The sequence below is a fragment of the Petromyzon marinus genome, chromosome 6 (genome assembly GCF_048934315.1).
Source record: "Petromyzon marinus isolate PM22_M1 ecotype Great Lakes invasive population chromosome 6, UKy_Petmar_22M1.pri1.0, whole genome shotgun sequence".
NCBI classification, from domain to species: domain Eukaryota; kingdom Metazoa; phylum Chordata; class Hyperoartia; order Petromyzontiformes; family Petromyzontidae; genus Petromyzon; species Petromyzon marinus.
The window spans coordinates 17683425-17703014 of record NC_133672.1 but is presented as its reverse complement, the minus strand read 5'-3'; the positions used below and the strand labels follow the sequence as shown (position 1 = coordinate 17703014).

Here is a 19590-nt window from a genome sequence, read left to right as displayed (position 1 = left end):
ATGATATGCAAATGTGACATTGAGGGTGATTTTAGTATTTCTCAAACTCCAATTCTCACGACTTCACGCACCCCCCCCCACCGCACAACTGGAGTTTGCCACGACTAAAGTTAATGAGTAAATTGAAATGGTGCGTTCATGCAGTAGCCTGGTGGCTCGTGATCACAGGAGGCTATACTGGGATGCTGCGTGATCCGGCGTTTGAGAAACACTGCGAACAGAATGAACGAGGACGGCACCAACGGAACATACGGGGCAGGAAATACAAAAGAGACCGTGGAAAAGAGAATTGCCTGTTTTTTGATTGAATCGTGACCCCCTCCCCCCCACACACACACATTGTGACAATTAAAATTGTGTTGAGGGTGCATGATGACATGCACGCTTTCTCGATGTGGCTCACCCACCAAGTGGCTTGTCGCACAATGCGACTTCACTGGCAGTGGCCGCACGAGTCACCTGCCCATCATTTGTCAAAAACCGTTACAAACACGGACACGGGTTTCATGGAAAAAACGGGCTATTTATTTTAAATAAAAATTCTAAAACCTCCATCTATTAAAAAATAATAAATATATTGTACAAAAGAAATTAATAAATAAGCATTATTTACACACCTTTTTTTTCATACAAACATATAAAGCTTCAGTGCTTTGCATACATAAATTAACATTACACCTTAAAGTAATACTTATTGCTTCAACGTTAACGGGAATAGTAGAAAATACCAGTTTGTTTTCAATAGCGGGCTTGCGGAAATTCGGCGAGGCAAACGAGAGGGTGGAAGGGTGCTGGGTTTGCATATCGGACAGAAAGTGATGAGTGCTGCAGTGTTGTTCCAGTTTCACGACTGAAAAGTGTCGTTTCAGATTTGTTTTAAGTTTCTGGGTTTTCCCCCGCCTTCGTTAAAGTCACAGTTTCTCCATGTCGCTACGTTTTTTTTTTTTAACCGTGATCGCAGCAAGCTCAGTTGAATTCCCGGCTACGGCGAGCATCAGCGGCAAGTGACGTCTGAACCGGTCATGGGGTCCCCTTCAACCAGCACTGAACAGTGTGGTGAAGTATGGTCAAATAACCCCCCCTCCCTCCCCCTACGACCGACATGGCATTGGGAGACCTTCATCTAAAAGTTGATTGACAAAGGGCTGTACATTACTATTTTACGATTCAACGTTAATTGTTATCACGTTGGAGCAAACGCCGTGCCGAACAACGGCACAACCGCAAAGCACGCCGGAGAGCTGTACAGCACAACCGTGAAAAGCTACGCAGTAGTCGGAGCACTGCAGGTGGGTAGAATCATGGGAATGTTTTGGTTTGTTTGGGAGAAAAAAAAAACGATTCCTTTTCAAAATTGTAGTGCCTTTGACGAAACTTTTTGTTGGTTTTTTTTTCCGTTTAAGTTCCAATTTACATGAACGGATTCGTTAGGGTCTCCATGAACGGAGGAACACATTTCAGTTCGATGGGAACAACACTGAATTATGACGATCTGGAATTCGACCAAGCGGGAAGAACAATTCCACAAAAGTAGTGCAAAGACACCAGACATGCTGGTCACAGCAGTCATTAGATATACAAAAAAAAGTATACATGTATACGTGTAACAAAAGTTGCCCCGCTCTCTTTCCATTTACAACTTCTCCCATTCACATTCTGTGGTATTGTATAAGCTCCCCAGCCGGCTTGTACGTTCCAGTCGTGGCAACATTTCCAACGGGCTGTGAGAACGACGCGCGGCTGTGGTGGGAGAGTTTCAAGGGCAGCAGAGTTCAAACGTCCACTCCGCAAACAGCAAAAGGAAGCGTGGCGAAACAACCTTCATGGCCCATGGCACACTCTCAGCAAAGCACATTCTTGGTACGTGGCCGTCCGAAGCATTGGGTACTTCAGGTTCCACGACAATCTCGGCGGTCTCATACCTGCAACACAGGACAGAGGAAGCGTCTGGTGGTTACAAAGCCGAGCGTTTCTGGTCAAATGCAACGTGGGCGTGTTGCGGGTCGTCGCGTATGCGCAGGATGCACACTCACCTCTGTGGCTACTATTTGCTCGGCCTGCTCGGGGCAGCTGATGTGCACGGACGTGCAGCTGGCCTCCGATGGGGAGGAGGCCTCGCCGCTACTCTGGGGATTGTCGTTGGCCTCCTGGCACTTGTCCCCACTCGCGTGGTCTTCAGCAGCTTCGGCAGCCGTCTCCAGGATCATGTTGTAATCCATGTCCTGATATTTCAGCCGGTATCCTGACTTGAGCAAGCAACCCTCAGGCTCTACGTCCATTTGCTTGTTCGTGTTTTTTAGCTCCACACCGGTTAAGAGATTCACGGCGAGTTCCTTTTCCCTCTCGCAGACGTTGCGATTGTTCATGCCATTATTACCGTCGGCCGTTTCTATCTGGCCGCTCTGACTTTGCTTGAGGCGCCGACATACCAGGAGCAGAATGGTACCAGCAAGCAGCAGCAGCACCATGCCGAGCCCCGTGCCCACAGCCAGCCAGGGGAATGCCTCCCCAGAGCCTTCGTGGCGCTTGAAGTTGCTCGGCACGTTCGAGATCGCGGTGTTTGTGCGTGTCAGCACCAGCTCGCCGCAGTCGATTCCCCCAAAGCCGACCCTGCACTCGCAAGCGTAGCCACCGTCGCCGCCCTGAAGGACGCAGACTCCACCGTTGAAGCACGGCCCACTTTGGCAATAGGAGGCAGGGGTGCCGCAGTCCTTGCCCTCGTAGCCCGTTGGGCACGAGCATGTGAACCCATTCACAAGGTCGCGGCACGTGCCACCGTGGAGGCAGGGCTGTCTTCCGCAGTCGTCCACGTTCATCTCGCACCGGTTCCCGCTGAAGCCGGGCTTGCATCGGCACTTGAAGGTGGCTTCCAGGTCCAAGCATTGCGCGCCTGTGTGAACGCGTCGCAGTCCACCAATAAGCGCAAGCAAGCCATCCTATTGCAATTAAAAATCTTAACCCCGCCCCACCCCACCCCCACTCCCATCGTCCCCTGTTCACCCAGCAGTATAAATGGGTGCAAATGCAGTGAACTATGTCGGTAGGTCGCACGTGGTGGGGTAAAGTGTTGGGTATTTCCCTCTCTTCCAAGAAGTCTGGCCAGCATGGAAGAGTCGATAAAGGGACCCTCTGGAGCGGTTCTCTTAGTGGCGTGAGCCAGCGAATGGCAGGGCGGCTTCCACCTTTTGCCTACCTTGAATCTTGAGAAAGCCACCCACGTGACCTGTACGCCACAGCTAACTACTGTGAAAGTTACTCATGAGAACAACTTCTCAGCTGTTGAGAACCTCCGTCAACTGGAACAAAAATCTGGTATACACCGAGACAAATAACCAGAGTGCTTGCTTAATCATACTTCAGTTAACTGCTTAAATTGAAGTTCAGAATCAGAATATTTATTTATAGTGGAGGAATCCGATGAGCTACAGTGAGGGAAAAAAGTATTTGATTCCCTGCTGATTTTGTACGTTTGCCCACTGACAAAGAAATGATCAGTCTATAATTTTAATGGTAGGTTTATTTGAACAGTGAGAGACAGAATAACAACAAAAAAATCCAGAAAAACGCATGTCAAAAATTTTATAAATGGATTTGCATTGTAATGAGGGAAATAAGTATTTGACCCCCTCTCAATCAGAAAGATTTCTGGCTCCCAGATGTCTTTTGTACAGGTAACGAGCTGAGTTTAGGAGCACACTCTTAAAGGGAGTGCTCCTAATCTCAGCTTGTTACCGCTATAAAAGACACCTGTCTACAGAAGCAATCAATCAATCAGATTCCAAACTCTCCGTCATGGCCAAGACCAAAGAGCTCTCCAAGGATGTCAGGGACAAGATTGTAGACCTACACAAGGCTAGAATGGTCTACAAGACCATTGCCAAGCAGCTTGGTGAGAAGGTGACAACAGTTGGTGCGGTTATTCGCAAATGGAAGAAACACCAAAGAACTATCAATCTCCCTCGGCCTGGGGCTCCATGCAAGATCTCACCTCGTGGAGTTGCAATGATCATGAGAACGGTGAGGAATCAGTCCAGAACTACACGGGAGGATCTTGTCAATGATCTCAAGGCAGCTGGGACCATAGTCACCAAGAAAACAATTGGTAACACACTACGCCGTGAAGGACTGAAATCCTGCAGCGCCCGCAAGATCCCTCTGCTCAAGAAAGCACATATACATGCCCATCTAAAGTTTGCCAATGAACATCTGAATGATTCAGAGGACAACTGGGTGAAAGTGTTGTGGTCAGATGAGACCAAAATGGAGCTCTTTGGCATCAACTCAACTCGCCGTGTTTGGAGGAGGAGGAATGCTGCCTATGACCCCAAGAACACCATCCCCACCGTCAAACATGGAGGTGGAAACATTATGCTTTGGGGGAGTTTTTTCTGCTAAGGGGACAGGACAACTTCACCGCATCAAAGGGACGATGGACGGGGCCATGTACCGTCAAATCTTGGGTGAGAACCTTCCTTCCCTCAGCCAGGGCATTGAAAATGGGTCGTGGATGGGTATTCCAGCATGACAATGACCCAAAACACATGGCCAAGGCAACAAAGGAGTGGCTCAAGAAGAAGCACATTAAGGTCCTGGAGTGGCCTAGCCAGTCTCCAGACCTTAATCCCATAGAAAATCTGTGGAGGGAGCTGAAGGTTCGAGTTGCCAAACGTCAGCCTCGAAACCTTAATTTTTTGGAGAAGATCTGCAAAGAGGAGTGGGACAAAATCCCTCCTGAGATATGTGCAAACCTGGTGGCCAACTACAAGAAACGTCTGACCTCTGTGATTGCCAACAAGGGTTTTGCCACCAAGTACTAAATCATGTTTTGCAGAGGGGTCAAATACTTATTTCCCTCATTAAAATGCAAGTCAATTTATAACATTTTTGACATGCGTTTTTCTGGATTTTTGTTGTTGTTATTCTGTCTCTCACTGTTCAAATAAACCTACCAGTAAAATTATAGACTGATCATTTCTTTGTCAGTGGGCAAACGTACAAAATCAGCAGGGGATCAAATACTTTTTTCCCTCACTGCATAAGGCTCTTTTTTCACAAATGTACAGTAAATTTGGATTCAAAGCTTTCGTGACTGCAGGGATTCATATTCTTGGCTCTTTCGGTAAAGTCACGTAGAAGGGAAACAATAAAATAATAAAAATATAAAACAATAAAATTCTCACGACGTTTCGACTGCAACACAAGCAGTCATCATCAGGTGTGAAAACCACAGCAAGAACATTTTCTACGTGACCTTACCGAAAGAACAAAGAGTATAAGTGTACGGCAGTCTTCGCAGATGTCCGTTAGATTTTTGGACGCGGGAACCACTGATGTTTCTTAAGGAAATGTCCCGAGCTCAGTGGCCTGCACATGATCACGTTGCCCCGGACGCTGCTCTCAGCTCTACCTGCTTAGTCTGGCCCATGTCCTGCGTCATCCCGCTCAGTCTGGCCTGACCCCTGGTGTCTTCCTGCTTAGTCTGGCCTTTCCCCTGCAGCCTCTTTCCCCATTCTCCCCCCCACTTCCTCCTGCTGGAAATCTTGTTTATTTTTCTTTTATTAGGCTATGATTATCTGAACAAAGGGTTTCACCAATTAGCGCAGCCCAGAGCAGAGATTGTAAACGTGAAAAATATTTCGGCCACACGCCTTGTTTTGGTAACCCCTAATGGCACTCACATTGAACAGAGGATGTCCAACTTACGTGAAAGCATGGAATTGTCGGAAGGTGACATTTTTAGCCTTTTGAAGCTGTTGGTTCTATTCAGTGCTTATTTTCAGCCATAACAGTCCGGAACACTGTTTCCCTGGAATGCATTTTAGCACGCCATTTCCATCTCGCCTTATTTTGCCCTTCATTATACTGCACATTATTTGTCTTTATAAACCCGTTCAGGATTATACAATCTAATCGTGGCCTTGAATTGTGACAATCCATTAGATCGCAAGGGAAGCAAATCATTGCTGGCCTAGTTTTTGCATGATACTGTGGGTTTTCCCATAATTCTGTGTGGGCCCTTAACTCAACCATAACGTGATCTGACAGGAGAGTTGCTGCATATTGCAGAACTTTTTGTGACTCTGGGTTACTCAAGTGCAAGGGACAAGCAAAGTTCAAAACTTATCACGCCGCTTTTCACCCCGAGCATATTGCAAATTTGTTTTCGGCATCAAATGACGAAGAGCTGCACGTGTTTAATATGCCCTGCAAAGAGTGTTTGTGTAATGACAAGCAAACTTCAATGTTTTAAGTTTCAGATCTGGAATTAAATACGTAAAATGGAACGCCGCTTTTTACGTGATATTTTTTTGTATTGCGTAGGCATTGGTCAACAGGCTGCTACTATCATCAACTTTCTGCACTTGAGAGCCCTGTTTAATTTGGGGGGGAATGAAAGTTGGATTCCAACCCCAGGATCTCAGGGGTGTCAAGTCTGCTGTGACTGCTAAGCCACACAGCCAGAAGTAATTTGCCGCGACTATCCCACCTGATGACGGAGGCTTGTGTTGCTTCCAAAACGTCGTGATTTGATTAACTTTGTTTTTTTATTTTTACCTACGTGACTTTACCGAAAGAACCAAAGAGTGTGACGAAAATATTTGCTGGGGCACTGCATTGGCAGTACTTCACGGGCACAAATAAACACAGGCTTAACACATTAGTAAATGACACTGCCCGAGAATTAAACATATCATGGGATGATTTGGGCAATAGGCCGTTTCTTCGTAGCAAGGAGATGAGCCAATGGCCGACACACCCAAATGTGATGAGTTCTTGTTCTATATCATTAAAGACCACGATGATCACAAACATGTAATGCGTAAAGGCTTCGGACTCCTCCTCACCATTGGCGCAGGGATTGCTGCTGCAGTGCTCAGCCTTTTTCTCGCAGTTGAACCCGGAGAAGCCGGGCAGGCAGTGGCACGAGTAGCCGCCTCCCTCCGCGTCGTCGGCGCAGCGGCCTCCGTTGAAGCAGGGTGTGTCGTCGCACGACATGGAGCTCATGTCGCAATTTTTACCAAAGAATCCAGACGGACACACGCAGCTGTAGTCATTCTCCAGGTCCTGCAAGTCATGCACGTCCACGCACGAATTAACATTAACTTACCAAGACTGTTGGGTAAAACTCCGCCTCCCTTCCGCAGTTTTGACACGGATAAAGCCGGCAGGGTAACCTTGGAGGGGGGAGGGAGGGGGGCATAACACAGGGTGCGTTCTGAGGTCAAAGGACACATTGAGAAAGGTACATTCCTGGAGGTTAAGGGGGAATATTTTATTTTTTGACTTAAAAATTTTGTGACTGCATGAATTCATATTCTATGGTTCTTTTGGAAGAAATCATAATAAAAATAAAGTGATAAAAAATATCACTTTATTTTTTATTTAAAATATCACTTTATTATTATTTTTTCTATGTGACTTTGCCGAAAGAACCATAGAATATAAAAAGGTTAATATTTTCCTCAACTTCTTTATTTGTATTTTTACAGTCCTTTTTTTCTCAAATCAAACGCTTGAACAAAGCCTTAAAGTGGCGTTTTTGCGTTGTTCACCTGGGGCAAACATAACATGATAAATAGAAGAACTGGAAGATATCAGCATGAAAGGTAAATGTCAAATTTCAACGGCCCACACCTCGGGTAATAAAATTGACCGAGGCGTATGAAACTCATAGTCGCAGGAAGGCGTGAGTTGATGCTGAGCGTGAAAGGCATCTGGGTGGCGTGTAGGTGTAATGAGCGTTGTTCGTGTAAATCTGATGGCACTTTACATGCAGCAGGCTCGTTAACACGAATTATTCATCGCAAGCTGGCGACCACCAAAGTCCCCTTGTTGGCATTAAGGCGTACACATTTATCACGCACACCCTCGTCCCCCTGTTTTTGCACAACTTGTGCACAACTGCTATGCTGACCCAGCATTGCCCGAGTGCTGGCTGCTACAGAGCGCTAAGACAGCACACACCCTTCCTTCCTGGAAAGCCACCATGCACATGATTCATCTGGAAGCGCTGCCAAGATTCACAATGAAAAAAGAAACTGAGCAAAAAAAAAATCAGAGCAAAGTGTTAAAAACGTGCGTCTGAAATGACATTACAATGTCACTGCAGTCCATCAAGAGAGCCCCTTAACCGGTCTCATCCCAATCGTGCAGAGGAAGCCGCATAATCCTGCGCAAGGATGTGGACAGTGGGAATGTTTATCTGTGAGCGACCAATAAGAGCAATCTTTGGTAGCTAAAGGCATGCATTAACCGTGCACACTCCCCTCGATGCCTTCAGGTATCCTTTGAAAGTGAATAGAAACCAGCAACTCCCAAGTCACATTTACACGCGAAAGTTACTACCCAATTGCTCTTATCAAATCCATACATGTAACAAAGGCATTGCGGAGACACCACTACATTCTGTTTGCCCTGTGTTGGTGCATATGTACACGTGTGAATGCCCTTTTTTTTCTGTTACTCCACTACTATTTATCCAAACTTGGCACATGCCAATAAGTCCAGGTTGTTGAAAGTGAGGAGCACGAACATGGAAGTAGGGTAGAACAGATTTCCGTGAACTGTCCTCTGCCCCCCCAAACGCGGTGTGCGTGCACCCTGCGTCAAAGTCTCATTCCTGTCGACCGGCCAAAAGAACACTTGAGAAGTGTGGCCTTTTTAAAATGTCCTTAACTCCTGAGCACCTAACTATCACCAGGAAGGTATTGCACTGTTTCCCATAGGCGGTACCACAGGAAGGGCAGGGGGGCCCTATTGCCCCCAACGTGGCAGACCGTGGGTGGGGGTGAGATGGTGGGGGGGGGGGGTGAGATGGTGGGGGGGGGGAGGTGGTGGGGGGAAGTGGGGGGGGGAGAAAAGCACTGAGTTCCACCGTTAAATGTGCCCCGTGGGCGATTACCAGAGTTAGTGGAAAGGGGGATTCGAGCCAATTGAGGGTTATAACAGTGAAAAAAAAACCCGCCAGTGTTGTTGTAAGTACATCACTTTGCTGTTGAAGTTGACAAGGGCGTCTCCCGTTGGAGAGACGCTGTAGCCGGGGGAGTCACACATCGAGGGGTGGGGGAGGGGGCCTCACTTGGCACCCAATAGCCACGGGTTTCCGTACGCCGTTAGGTCACGATTTAGGTTTTTTTTTTTAACAGTGCAAAGCAACTGTGTTCTTGTACATTCATTTTCATAACGCAGTTGTAAATGATTATTTTATTTGTGTAAAAAATCCGTGTTTTTTTTATACAATATACTGAAGTAGGGAATCAAAGCGAAGTGCTTTGCATGTCGATCTTTTAGTGTATTACACCCTCGGATACAGCATTGTCTTACCTGGGGTACACACACGACAAAAGTGCATCTATACCCTCCACCTGCCCCATACGGACGGTAGAGTCTGCCGGTGGAGGGAGCTTCCAGAGTCAGCTAGAAGGTTCGGGAAGGGGGGCATGGCCTCGTGTTGGTATATAAGGGGGAGATGCGCGGGAGATTCGGGGCTGTTGCAGTGGGGGTGTCCGCCTGATGTCAAGTGAACGTGTCTTCAATGAAGTGCCATCTCGAGAGAAGTGTGTAAAGTCGTCATTACACTTGTAAAACCGTTCTACGCCTCCCCACGCTACTGCCCAGTAGCAAACAAACCGGTGCCACGGTAGTTTGTTCTAGCCTCTACTGTACATTGCTTTCCCCACGATGGACAGAACATTTGCAGGAGCCTCGATGACCATCCGCAAAAAGGGGGGGGTGACTAATAGACGCTGCGACATTTTTTGTTAAAACGGTGCATTGTGAGAAGGTCTCAGGAGGGAGGAAAAAAGAGTGAAGCAGTAATGGAGGCACTGACAACAGGAACAGCACTGGGAATTGAGAAAGAACAAAGACGTTTGGGAAGAGGCGCTTGAATATGCATGAGGAAGAGGAGGATACCCAGTTATAATGTTGGCATAGGTTGGTAACTAACTTTCACAGCGAAGCATGCGGTCATACAAACAAATACGTCACCACATTCCCAGGCACGTTTGTTGTCTCATTACATATTTTATATAAAAATTACTTTGCTAAATAAGTGTTTCCATGACGTAACATTCACCTTACAATACGGAAATGGAGCTTCCTAGTATACGGTGAAGATGGGATTCACGAGAACACATACAAACTGGGCAATGTGAAATCTATCATTCATGAACAGACGGAGCGCCCGGCACACGGAGCGAAACGTCGGACATCATGCCGAACAACACGAAAACACCTCGGAGAATGACGCATTGAAATAACTCGCAGAACAAGTGGTAGGTACAACACAGTACAAGTGGTAGGTACAGTTTCAGTTTCATTTATGTTGGTATAGCCCTGTGAGCCATTTGTCTCTTGAATCGGGTGCAACCGCAACAAACAAAAAACACGAACAAGAAACACATCTTAAAGTGACTATGTGACTGTGCAAACAGGACAAGTGGTAGGTACAACACAGTACAAGTGATAGGTACAGTGGAGAAGAAGTTCACAGTCGCCCTCACACGCGCCAGTGTAGTGGACCTGCGTGGTTTCAGTTTCATTCGTATTTGGTAGAGCCCTGTGAGCCATTCGGCTCTTGATTCGGGCACAACCGCAACAAACAAAAAAAACTCAAAACACGAACAAGAACGTGGTCCAGGTGTGTGCGCGTGTTACCGTGCAGCTGCCACCATTGCGGCAGGGGTTGACGTTGCACTCGTTCACCGAGAACTCGCAGTTGATGCCCGAGTAGCCAGGCTGGCACGTGCAGCTGTAGCTTCCCTGGCCGCTGTTGGTGCAGGTGGCACCGTTCTGGCACGGCCTGTGGTTCGTGCAGTAGTTGAGATCTCCAGAGGCAAAAAGTGACAGAGGCAAAGGCAACAAAGGTCTCGTCGTTGACTTACCGTGTGCCAGCAATAGGCACGGCACGCGCGCGAATATTTAAACGCACAAAAAGCGCGCGGTTCTTCGCTTTTCCCCCGACAATAAACATTTGTGTAAAAAAAAAGTTTTTCCAATAGTTACCGTAAGCATTCAAACACTTATTGTCCATGCTCTTTGGTTCTTTCGGTAAAGTCACGCAGGTAGAAATTAAAATAAAACAAAAAATAATAAATCGCGACGTATCGATCGCAACCCCAAGCGGCCGTCCTCAGGCGGGAAAAAAATAAATCCAGCAGTGGAACTGCTGAGCCAGCGAGAGAGCTGTGACAACAAGGTCACATACGTGGCGATGGGCAATTGTCTATTTTGTCGAATGATAATTGTGCTATTGGCACCGTGTCATGGGATAAACGAAGAGCCTTTTATTTAGAACTCCTGCGGAAAAACCGGTGGAGCGCCACCCCACAGGGGAGAACAGCTTCTGGAAGGTGACATCACAGAGCTACTCGTGGCCTTCCACGCAAAACATTCTTGGCTTTGACTTGACACGAGTTGCGGTATTCTCAAGTGGCCTTTCTTGAATGCCAGAACAGCTTCAAAGAGGAAGTGGCTACAATTTTGAGCACGTTTGAAGTCTGAGGTTTGAGCACTGGGCTTCAGTCCTTTTTTTTTTAATTATTTTCTGCTCCAAAAATCGCTCCGAGTACTCGCATGGGCGTGGTAACCTACGCGATCTCGATATCCTTTAAAGGAGCAAGGCGTAGGGAAGTTTGGACAGAAAATCAGCGAGAAGACGTTCACAATCAAAAGGGCGAGATGCGTTCAACGCTGCATGGCAACTTGCAGGGGCATATAACTCGACTTATTTGAATGAAGATTTTTTTTTTGCTATTTTAAGTTGAGTAACTTCCCATTTCCTTCAACGGAATTAGTCCTCCGTAACAGCACTCTGATGTATTCATTGTTATCCAAGTAGGCTTCCTGATGAGAGCTATCTAGGTCAGGTCACCAAGTGCAGTAATGAGTGACTGAGTGTTGGCTGGGCATTTTGAGAGTCACTAAGTGGCCCCCTGGTTATCACCTGGGTGAGCACCTTACCCTGGCAATTACAGAGACCTCATTACTCATTGGGGGAGGAGGGGAGTCTCTGGATGCATGAAATCGTCAGTGACGCCGCGCATGCTACTGCCAATGAGGTCCGGAGGGTGGGGGCCATGCGCAGGGGTCGCCGCAAATGAAAGCAGTAGATCCCAGCTTACAAGCAAAGTTACAGGTGGACCCCAGGGCACTGGCCAGGACAGCCCATTGATACATCGGCGATGGGCAGCTACAGGGGGAGCCATGCCCCCAGTCCCTGGATTGTTGTTGTTGGGAGTGTAGAAAAACGAGATGAGATGGTGGCACCGTCCAGCAGTGGAGAGGGAGCTCAGGCCTAGCTGTCCGATGCGATTTCTGGTTGCATCGCGCGCGGATTTCGAGTCCAACATCAGAAAATGTATTGAGACTGGAAGAATCTGATGAGCTATGAAGCTTTATTTTTCACAGATGTCCATGTACTGGGGGGGGGGGGTGCTTCTTCAGTTCAAATCCTGAAGGAGCTCTAGGCACGTCTAGCGAAACGTTGGTCATTGTGCCGAACAACACGTAGTGGTACAACCACAAAAACACGCGCTTGAGCTTGGAGCTCAATCGGGCTTTCAGCGTCTCTCCTTCCTCCTCTCCCTCCCCCTCCACTGCCCCTCCCGCACACCCCCCAAACTCAAACTCTGCTGACCACTCTGCTGTCTGCTGATCAACAGAAACCTCCACAGGATGTTCGTTTTTCCCTCTCCCACTTTTGAGATAAGCTGCAAATAGTAAGGGACCTTTCAATCACCACATCCTAAATGTATTTACTCAACAAAAATATATATTTACTTGTATGTAAAAAGGAAGTGTACATTTTTAGCCTTGTTGAGAGCAGGATACTTATTTAGTAGGATGTATGCGTGTCGTATGCATCCTGTTGATTTACAAACAATTTGAACGAACTAAAAATAATTTATTTGAACCAAAGAATGAATTGGAAAGTGGCTGTGATTATAGTAAATGTATACTCTCATTGTAAATGAAATTATTTTAGGTGGATAATAATGAATGCCCTTTATCCAGAAAGGTTTCCATTGATCTCAAGACTCCTTTTACTGGAGTGTCCCCAATTGGGACGCTTTGGGAAATTCCATTCACGTTACTAAAACTAAACTTAACGTTCCCAGGTAAGGCCTGCTGAGCTATTAAGCTCTTTTTCAGAAGTGACCTGGCCACAAATAATAGCTCAACAAAGGCGTATCATCACATGGAAATGTATAGCAACAAAATATATTCTAAACGCATGTTTCTATATGTGGAGGGGAAAGCCGGAGGATCCGGAGAAAAATCTGAACGACCAAGGGGAGAGAGACATGCAAACTCCAAATATACAGCAGGCATTAAGGGTCGGGATTGAACCCACTTCCTCCTGCATACCAGGTATATTGGACAGACGGGACGTAACATCAGCGTACGACTAAAAGAACACCAAAGAAATATTACATTATCTCAAACACAACTGTCGGCAGTTGCAGAACATGCTTACCAACAAGGCCACTCAATTGCTTTTGATAACGTTGAAGTGTTGTGTAAAACTAATTATTACTGGCCAAGACTAATTAGAGAATCCATTGAAATTGAGAGAAATAGAAATAACTTTAATCGCTCTGACAGCTACAGGCTTAGTGCGGCCTGGAAGCGTATTATTAAATAATACATACTACAATTACAATGGCTTATAGGGGAAACACATAATAATTAACTGATTACTAACGTAGTATATAATTACAATAACCCCCCCTCCGCCACCTCTGATTTCTGCACCAGATTGGGTATAGTGATTGTGTTCAGTTATTAAATGATACACATTACAACTAATTACTAATCTACAACTGATCACTAATCATAATAATTAACTGATTAATAATCTATTATATAATTACAATACTCCCCCAGCCCCTCCCCGTACGCCACCTCTGATTTCTGCACATGATTGGGTATAGTGATTGGGTTTAGTCATTAAATAAAACACATTACAACTAATCTACAACTGATTACTAATAATAACAATTAACTGATTACTAATCTATTATATAATTACAATACCCCCCCCCCCTCTCCGCCTCTGATCTCTGCATCTGATTGGGTTAAATGATGATGACGTCACCCTGCTGCTCTATTTAAGACCGGGAGCAAGTGGAGGGCTTCACTATTCTGGCAAATTGCCCGATGATGCTGGATGTAATTACCAGCGAAACGTTGTACTAAAACATTGCAAATGTTGTAGATTCACTCTTCAACACACCGGGTGGGCTAAAGTAGTGAACTATCTGTCTTTTGTCAACGTGACACATTTTTTTACTGATTGGCCATGTCGGGTGGTGGAGGGTTACAACACATCTATAAATGACGCGATCTCACCCAAAACACCTTTATTATGAATAATATTGGCCGCGAAAGCCTACGTGTTAAACAGCTGAGGTAGTTAAAATCTAGCCACCACAGCATCCCATACGTGGGAGGGAACCAGAGTTGCCAGAGAGAAACCCCATGCAACACTCACAGCTCCACACAGATGGATTTAGGAATACATGTTCGAACGTACACTTCTGTACCTGTGCTATCAGTTGCTGGCCACCTCATAGCCCAAATGGGATTGGCAGTTTCCCGAATCCTTGTGAGCCAACTCCCTTTGCCACCAAAGGACTGAAGAGGAGCTTTTGTGACACACGTGTCGCACTTGCTCAGTATTTTTGGTTTAATTTTAGTGTTAAAAGTGTTGAGCGTGTTTTTTTGCGTGCCGTTTAAAGTTTCGGGGCAATGCAGCGTGGAATTATATAATGCGCACCATTGAAAATAAAGTCCACTACAAACACTGAATTAACTAGAGAAAGGGAACTATAATTTATAATTGTCCACATCCTAGAGTCAAAGAAAATAACCACACTGACATTCTCAAGAACAGTAAGTTGCTCCTCAAGGTGTGACGGTTAAAGTGCATCAGCTTTTGAATTGAGATGTATGCATACAATTAACGCTTATGGTGAAAAATCCAAATTCCTTATAGTGAAAAGTTCTGCTTTTAATAATCTGAAATTGAGACGTGGTGATTCTAATGAACTCAGTCCACGCAAAGAGTGAAATTTAATTTCTTCAGCTGTGAATTCAAACTATGCGCGGCGCCAGTTTTGAGTGTTATTCCCTCGTGCACATGGGCTTTCTCTGGCATTTGTCCACCCAAATGCCAAACACTTGTTGATAGAATTGGCCAATCATCCCCAAAAACAAGACCATCCTGAAAACGAGTCTCCAGACTCTGTGAGGATTTTATAGGTAAATATTGCACATGAGAACAAGAGAAGCTCATGCACAGTTCGTGTGGACTGTGCTGCCCCATCCTCCGTACAACCGAGATCTGGCACCCTCAGATCTTCGTCTGTTTGGCCCTCTGAAGGACGGCTTATACGGGCAACATTTTGGGACATTACACTGCGATTCAGGATCATGTTGGCAAATGGTTCCATAACAATGATGAATCCTCACACTGTGATGGAATGCTGGCCCTGGTTCCACGTTGGCACGCGTGTGTGGGAAAGAATGTTGACAGACTTGAAAAAAATGTAGCATAATATTCAGTACATGCCCATGAATGGATGTATATATATATTTGTTTAATCAGTTCAATCTATTTATTGAGACCTAAAGCTGATCTCATCGCTCCATGCATTCCAGTCAAGGTATGGAACGTGTACGGGGAGGATGTCCACCAAGGAGAAGGAGCAATAAGGACAGTTCGTGCGCAGGTACCGGTGTGGATTGTTACTTCGCAGGATCATCAGAGGCGATGTGGCGGTTTGGGGAGGCCTTCATCGAGCGACGGGGTTGACCACGGCAAACGACGACAATGAGGAATAACAGGGTGCGTTCCTCACACTTACTGACGTCTCAAAACGAGTGTGCTACGTGGCGAGCAACGCAGAGGCAACGGCGGTTGCGGCGGTTTCGCGCCCGCGCGCTGCGGTGCAGACAAAAGGGGTGGACCGGCAGCACGGGGGTCGCGCGCTCGCTCCGTCGCTCACCTTGGTTGCAGAAGAGGCCCCCCCAGCCCTCGCGGCACGTGCACTGCCAGGGCCGCTGACACGTGCCGTGCAGGCAGCCCGGGTAGCGGATGCAGTCGTCGCAGTAGCGGCCCTGCCACCCGACGCGGCATCTGGCAACGGAAGGAAAAACGATTAGCACAGTTGAGCTCCACCGGTTTGCTAATTCAAATCCGAATTAGTCTCATCATAATCGTCGTCATCATTACATTTGGTGTTTGTACCACTCTTACAGCGCCAGGCGATCACAGAGGCGCTGTGTTTCACGGTTTTATCATAGTCTGCAGTCGTTAGTTTAACGCTGAGCAATGATGCTGCTCGTTGTATTTATTCAATTAGGCAATTGGCGAGTGATTTTTGTTGTTGTTGAAAAGTTCGTCCGTGACGCCGGCACACACGGACAACATCACGGGATCTTCAACATCCACTGTGAGGCAAACGGCGCGCATTTTTATTGAAGACAGCCACAGCTATTTTACCAGGGCGGGCCGCTGGATTCGAACTGCGAATATCTAGAAACGGGCGGCAAAAAGGAGCTGCCGCTCATCCGTGTCACCACCCCGAGCGGGCTTGTGCTCCGATGTATTCATACAGCAGGTGTAACTGGGTTTTGGTGTATTCTGATTGCTCTTTATCGAGTGGCGCATCGTACGCCGTACTTGTTACGATACTAGGTGTATGGACTGAATGCATAAATAATTTGGACACTCACTTGCACTCACCAGGCTTGTCACAAATCCCACTGCATCCAGGTAAGCACACGGCTGAAATCACGGGGCACAGGTAGACACAAACACACACACACGCTCATAATCGAAATACGTCTCAGCTGCAGCGGTCAGTCCAACAATCAAGGCTAAGACGTACAAATATTTAAGGGCTAAGGTTCTGCATGTTTACGTGGTGGGTGAGGCTAACAGCAATTGCATCGATGTACGTAGTGAAAATATATGAACATGACACAATTATAGCAGATTGAAAGACCTTCCCCACCATCAAAAGGAAGACTTCTCGTGAAAATAACATCGACGAGTATAATAGTTTTTGGCAAAAGCCCCCAAAAACTCCGTAAGTTATGTTTCTGCGTGACCACGATTAACTCACAAAAGAGTAAAACATGCTTCTTGCAATTGCAATCGCGTGCGAACTTGCAAATAAAAGATGGCAATTGCGCGTCACAACATCAATGGACTCCAAATTGTGCGCGCAAAAGTAAATGCGTTCAGTGTCGTCGCACATTGCAGGTCACGGCGCGTCCTTGAATCGAGAGTGTGGCATTTGAGAGGGCGTAGTGCAGACTTGTGTATGTACAGCATGCTGAACTTCTTTCGCACCGTACATAGCCAACTGGCGCTAATCGGAGGTGTGGGGGTAAAGGTCAACAAACTAAGACGCGGAAATCAGCTCTCGAATGAGTTTTCAGTCGACGGAACGGGAGTCGCCGCGTGTGTCAGCGTCACTGCTGCCATCACTGTTCCAGTGAACGTCACTTCCAGTGAACGTCACTCGTTCATTCCTCCACCCATGTCGACCAGACCGACTATCGGCTCGTCCACACTGTGTCCACACTGTGTCCACACTGCGTCCAACCACCACATTGTGTCCACACTGTGTCCAACCACCTCATTGTGTCCACACTGTGTCCTACCATCACACTGTGTTCACACTGTGTCACACTGTGTCCAACCATCACACTGTGTCCACACTGTGTCCACACTGCGTCCAACCACCACATTGTGTCCACACTGTGTCCAACCACCTCATTGTGTCCACACTGTGTCCTACCATCACACTGTGTCCACACTGTGTCACACTGTGTCCAACCATCACACTGTGTCCACACTGTGTCCACACTGTGTCCTACCACCACACTGTGTCCACACTGTGTCCAACCACCACACTGTGTCCACACTGTGTCACACTGTGTCCAACCATCACACTGTGTCCACACTGTGTCCTACCACCATACTGTGTCCTACCATCACAATGTGTCCTACCACCATACTGTGTCCACACTGTGTCCAACCACCACACTGTGTCCACACTGTGTCCACACTGTGTCCAACCATCACACTGTGTCCTACCACCACACTGTGTCCACACTGTGTCCAACCATCACACTGTGTCCTACCACCACACTGTGTCCTACCACCACACTGTGTCCTACCACCACACTGTGTCCTACCATCACACTGTGTCCAACCACCACACTGTGTCCTACCACCACACTGTGTCCACACTGTGTCCTACCATCACACTGTGTCCAACCACCACACTGTGTCCTACCACCACACTGTGTCCTACCACCACACTGTGTCCACACTGTGTCCACACTGTGTCCAACCATCACACTGTGTCCTACCACCACACTGTGTCCAACCATCACACTGTGTCCTACCACCACACTGTGTCCACACTGGGTCCTACCACCACACTGTGTCCACACTGTGTCCTACCACCACACTGTGTCCTACCATCACACTGTGTCCTACCACCACACTGCAGGTCACGACGCTTCTCGTTCTGTCCCTGCCCTCGCACTGCTCCACTTTGGACTTCCCCTCCCATGCCGTCTTCTTTAAACTAAGTTCTTGCAACCCTTCCCAATTTAAAGAAACGTGTTAACTCGCATCTATTACACGACAATAGTGCTGTTTGTTGCTGCCCGCTTGTTGTTGCGGTCCCTTTGGGCCTGTGACGATATTTTTTCAAAATTTACTCATGACGATGACGATCACGATGACGAAGGTGACGATGAAGCCTGCAGTGAGTGGGGCAGCTGGGAAGGAGGAGGAGGAGATGAGGAGGTGGTGGAAGAGGTGAAACCCCCCGCTGGTCAGCTGCGCTATTGTGCCGCTGCCGTCCCGTTCTCCAGGCTCCATCTCCACGCTCCATCCTCCTCATCCTCCCTCTCCATCCTCCTCCTCCCTCCCTCCTCCTCCTCCCTCTCCTCCCTCCCTCCCTCTCCCGCTGGCGCTGGGCCCCGTAATCTCGCTGAGCGCTGCGCTCGACCCGCTCGCCTCGCCGCTATCTCTCGCGACCGTCCTCCTCGCTTTGCATTATCGCGCCCGGCGCACGTCCACTTATCTCCTGCGGCGCTGTCCAAACACTCGGGGCCATTTTATGCGGCGCACGTGTTTTACGGGTTGGTGGTGGTGGTGGAGGAGGCGGGGGGTATTAGTGGCTGGGGTGGGTGGGTGGTTGGTGGTGGTGGTGGTAGCGGTAACGCGGCGAATTGTTAGCACGTTGCGGGCATGTGAACCCGCTGACCTGAGATTGATTCGTGGCCACTGACGGCTAAAATTCAGCGGCGAGTGATAACGCGTGGTAAACAACCACGTGGTAAACAACCACGTGGTAAACAACCACGTGGTAAACAACCACGTGGTAAACAACCACGTGGTAAACAACCACGTGGTAAACAACCACGTGGTAAACAACCACCCACACACTCCCCCCCCCCCCTTTTTCATGGTTCATTCGGATTAAGGAGGCCGTCATCCAGCAGTGGATTGACAAAGTGGTTGTACATTGTTATTGTTATGCGTTATACGAGAAG

General features: G+C 47.4%; 1 protein-coding gene across 1 annotated transcript in view; it reads right to left on the bottom strand.

Annotated features, from left to right (window-relative positions):
- Positions 1–502: 502 nt before the first annotated feature.
- The window catches only part of LOC116939361 (delta-like protein 1), a 32215-nt gene continuing 13127 nt past the window's right edge, over positions 503–19590 (bottom strand). Inside the window, exons 5-10 of the mRNA XM_032947605.2 lie at positions 16744–16795; positions 16014–16144; positions 10660–10829; positions 6846–7065; positions 2034–2890; positions 503–1922 (exon numbers count right to left, since the gene is read on the bottom strand). Coding sequence (XP_032803496.2) covers positions 1917–1922; positions 2034–2890; positions 6846–7065; positions 10660–10829; positions 16014–16144; positions 16744–16795 — 1436 coding nt within the window. The 3' untranslated portion in view covers positions 503–1916. The remainder of the gene's footprint in view (positions 1923–2033; positions 2891–6845; positions 7066–10659; positions 10830–16013; positions 16145–16743; positions 16796–19590) is intronic.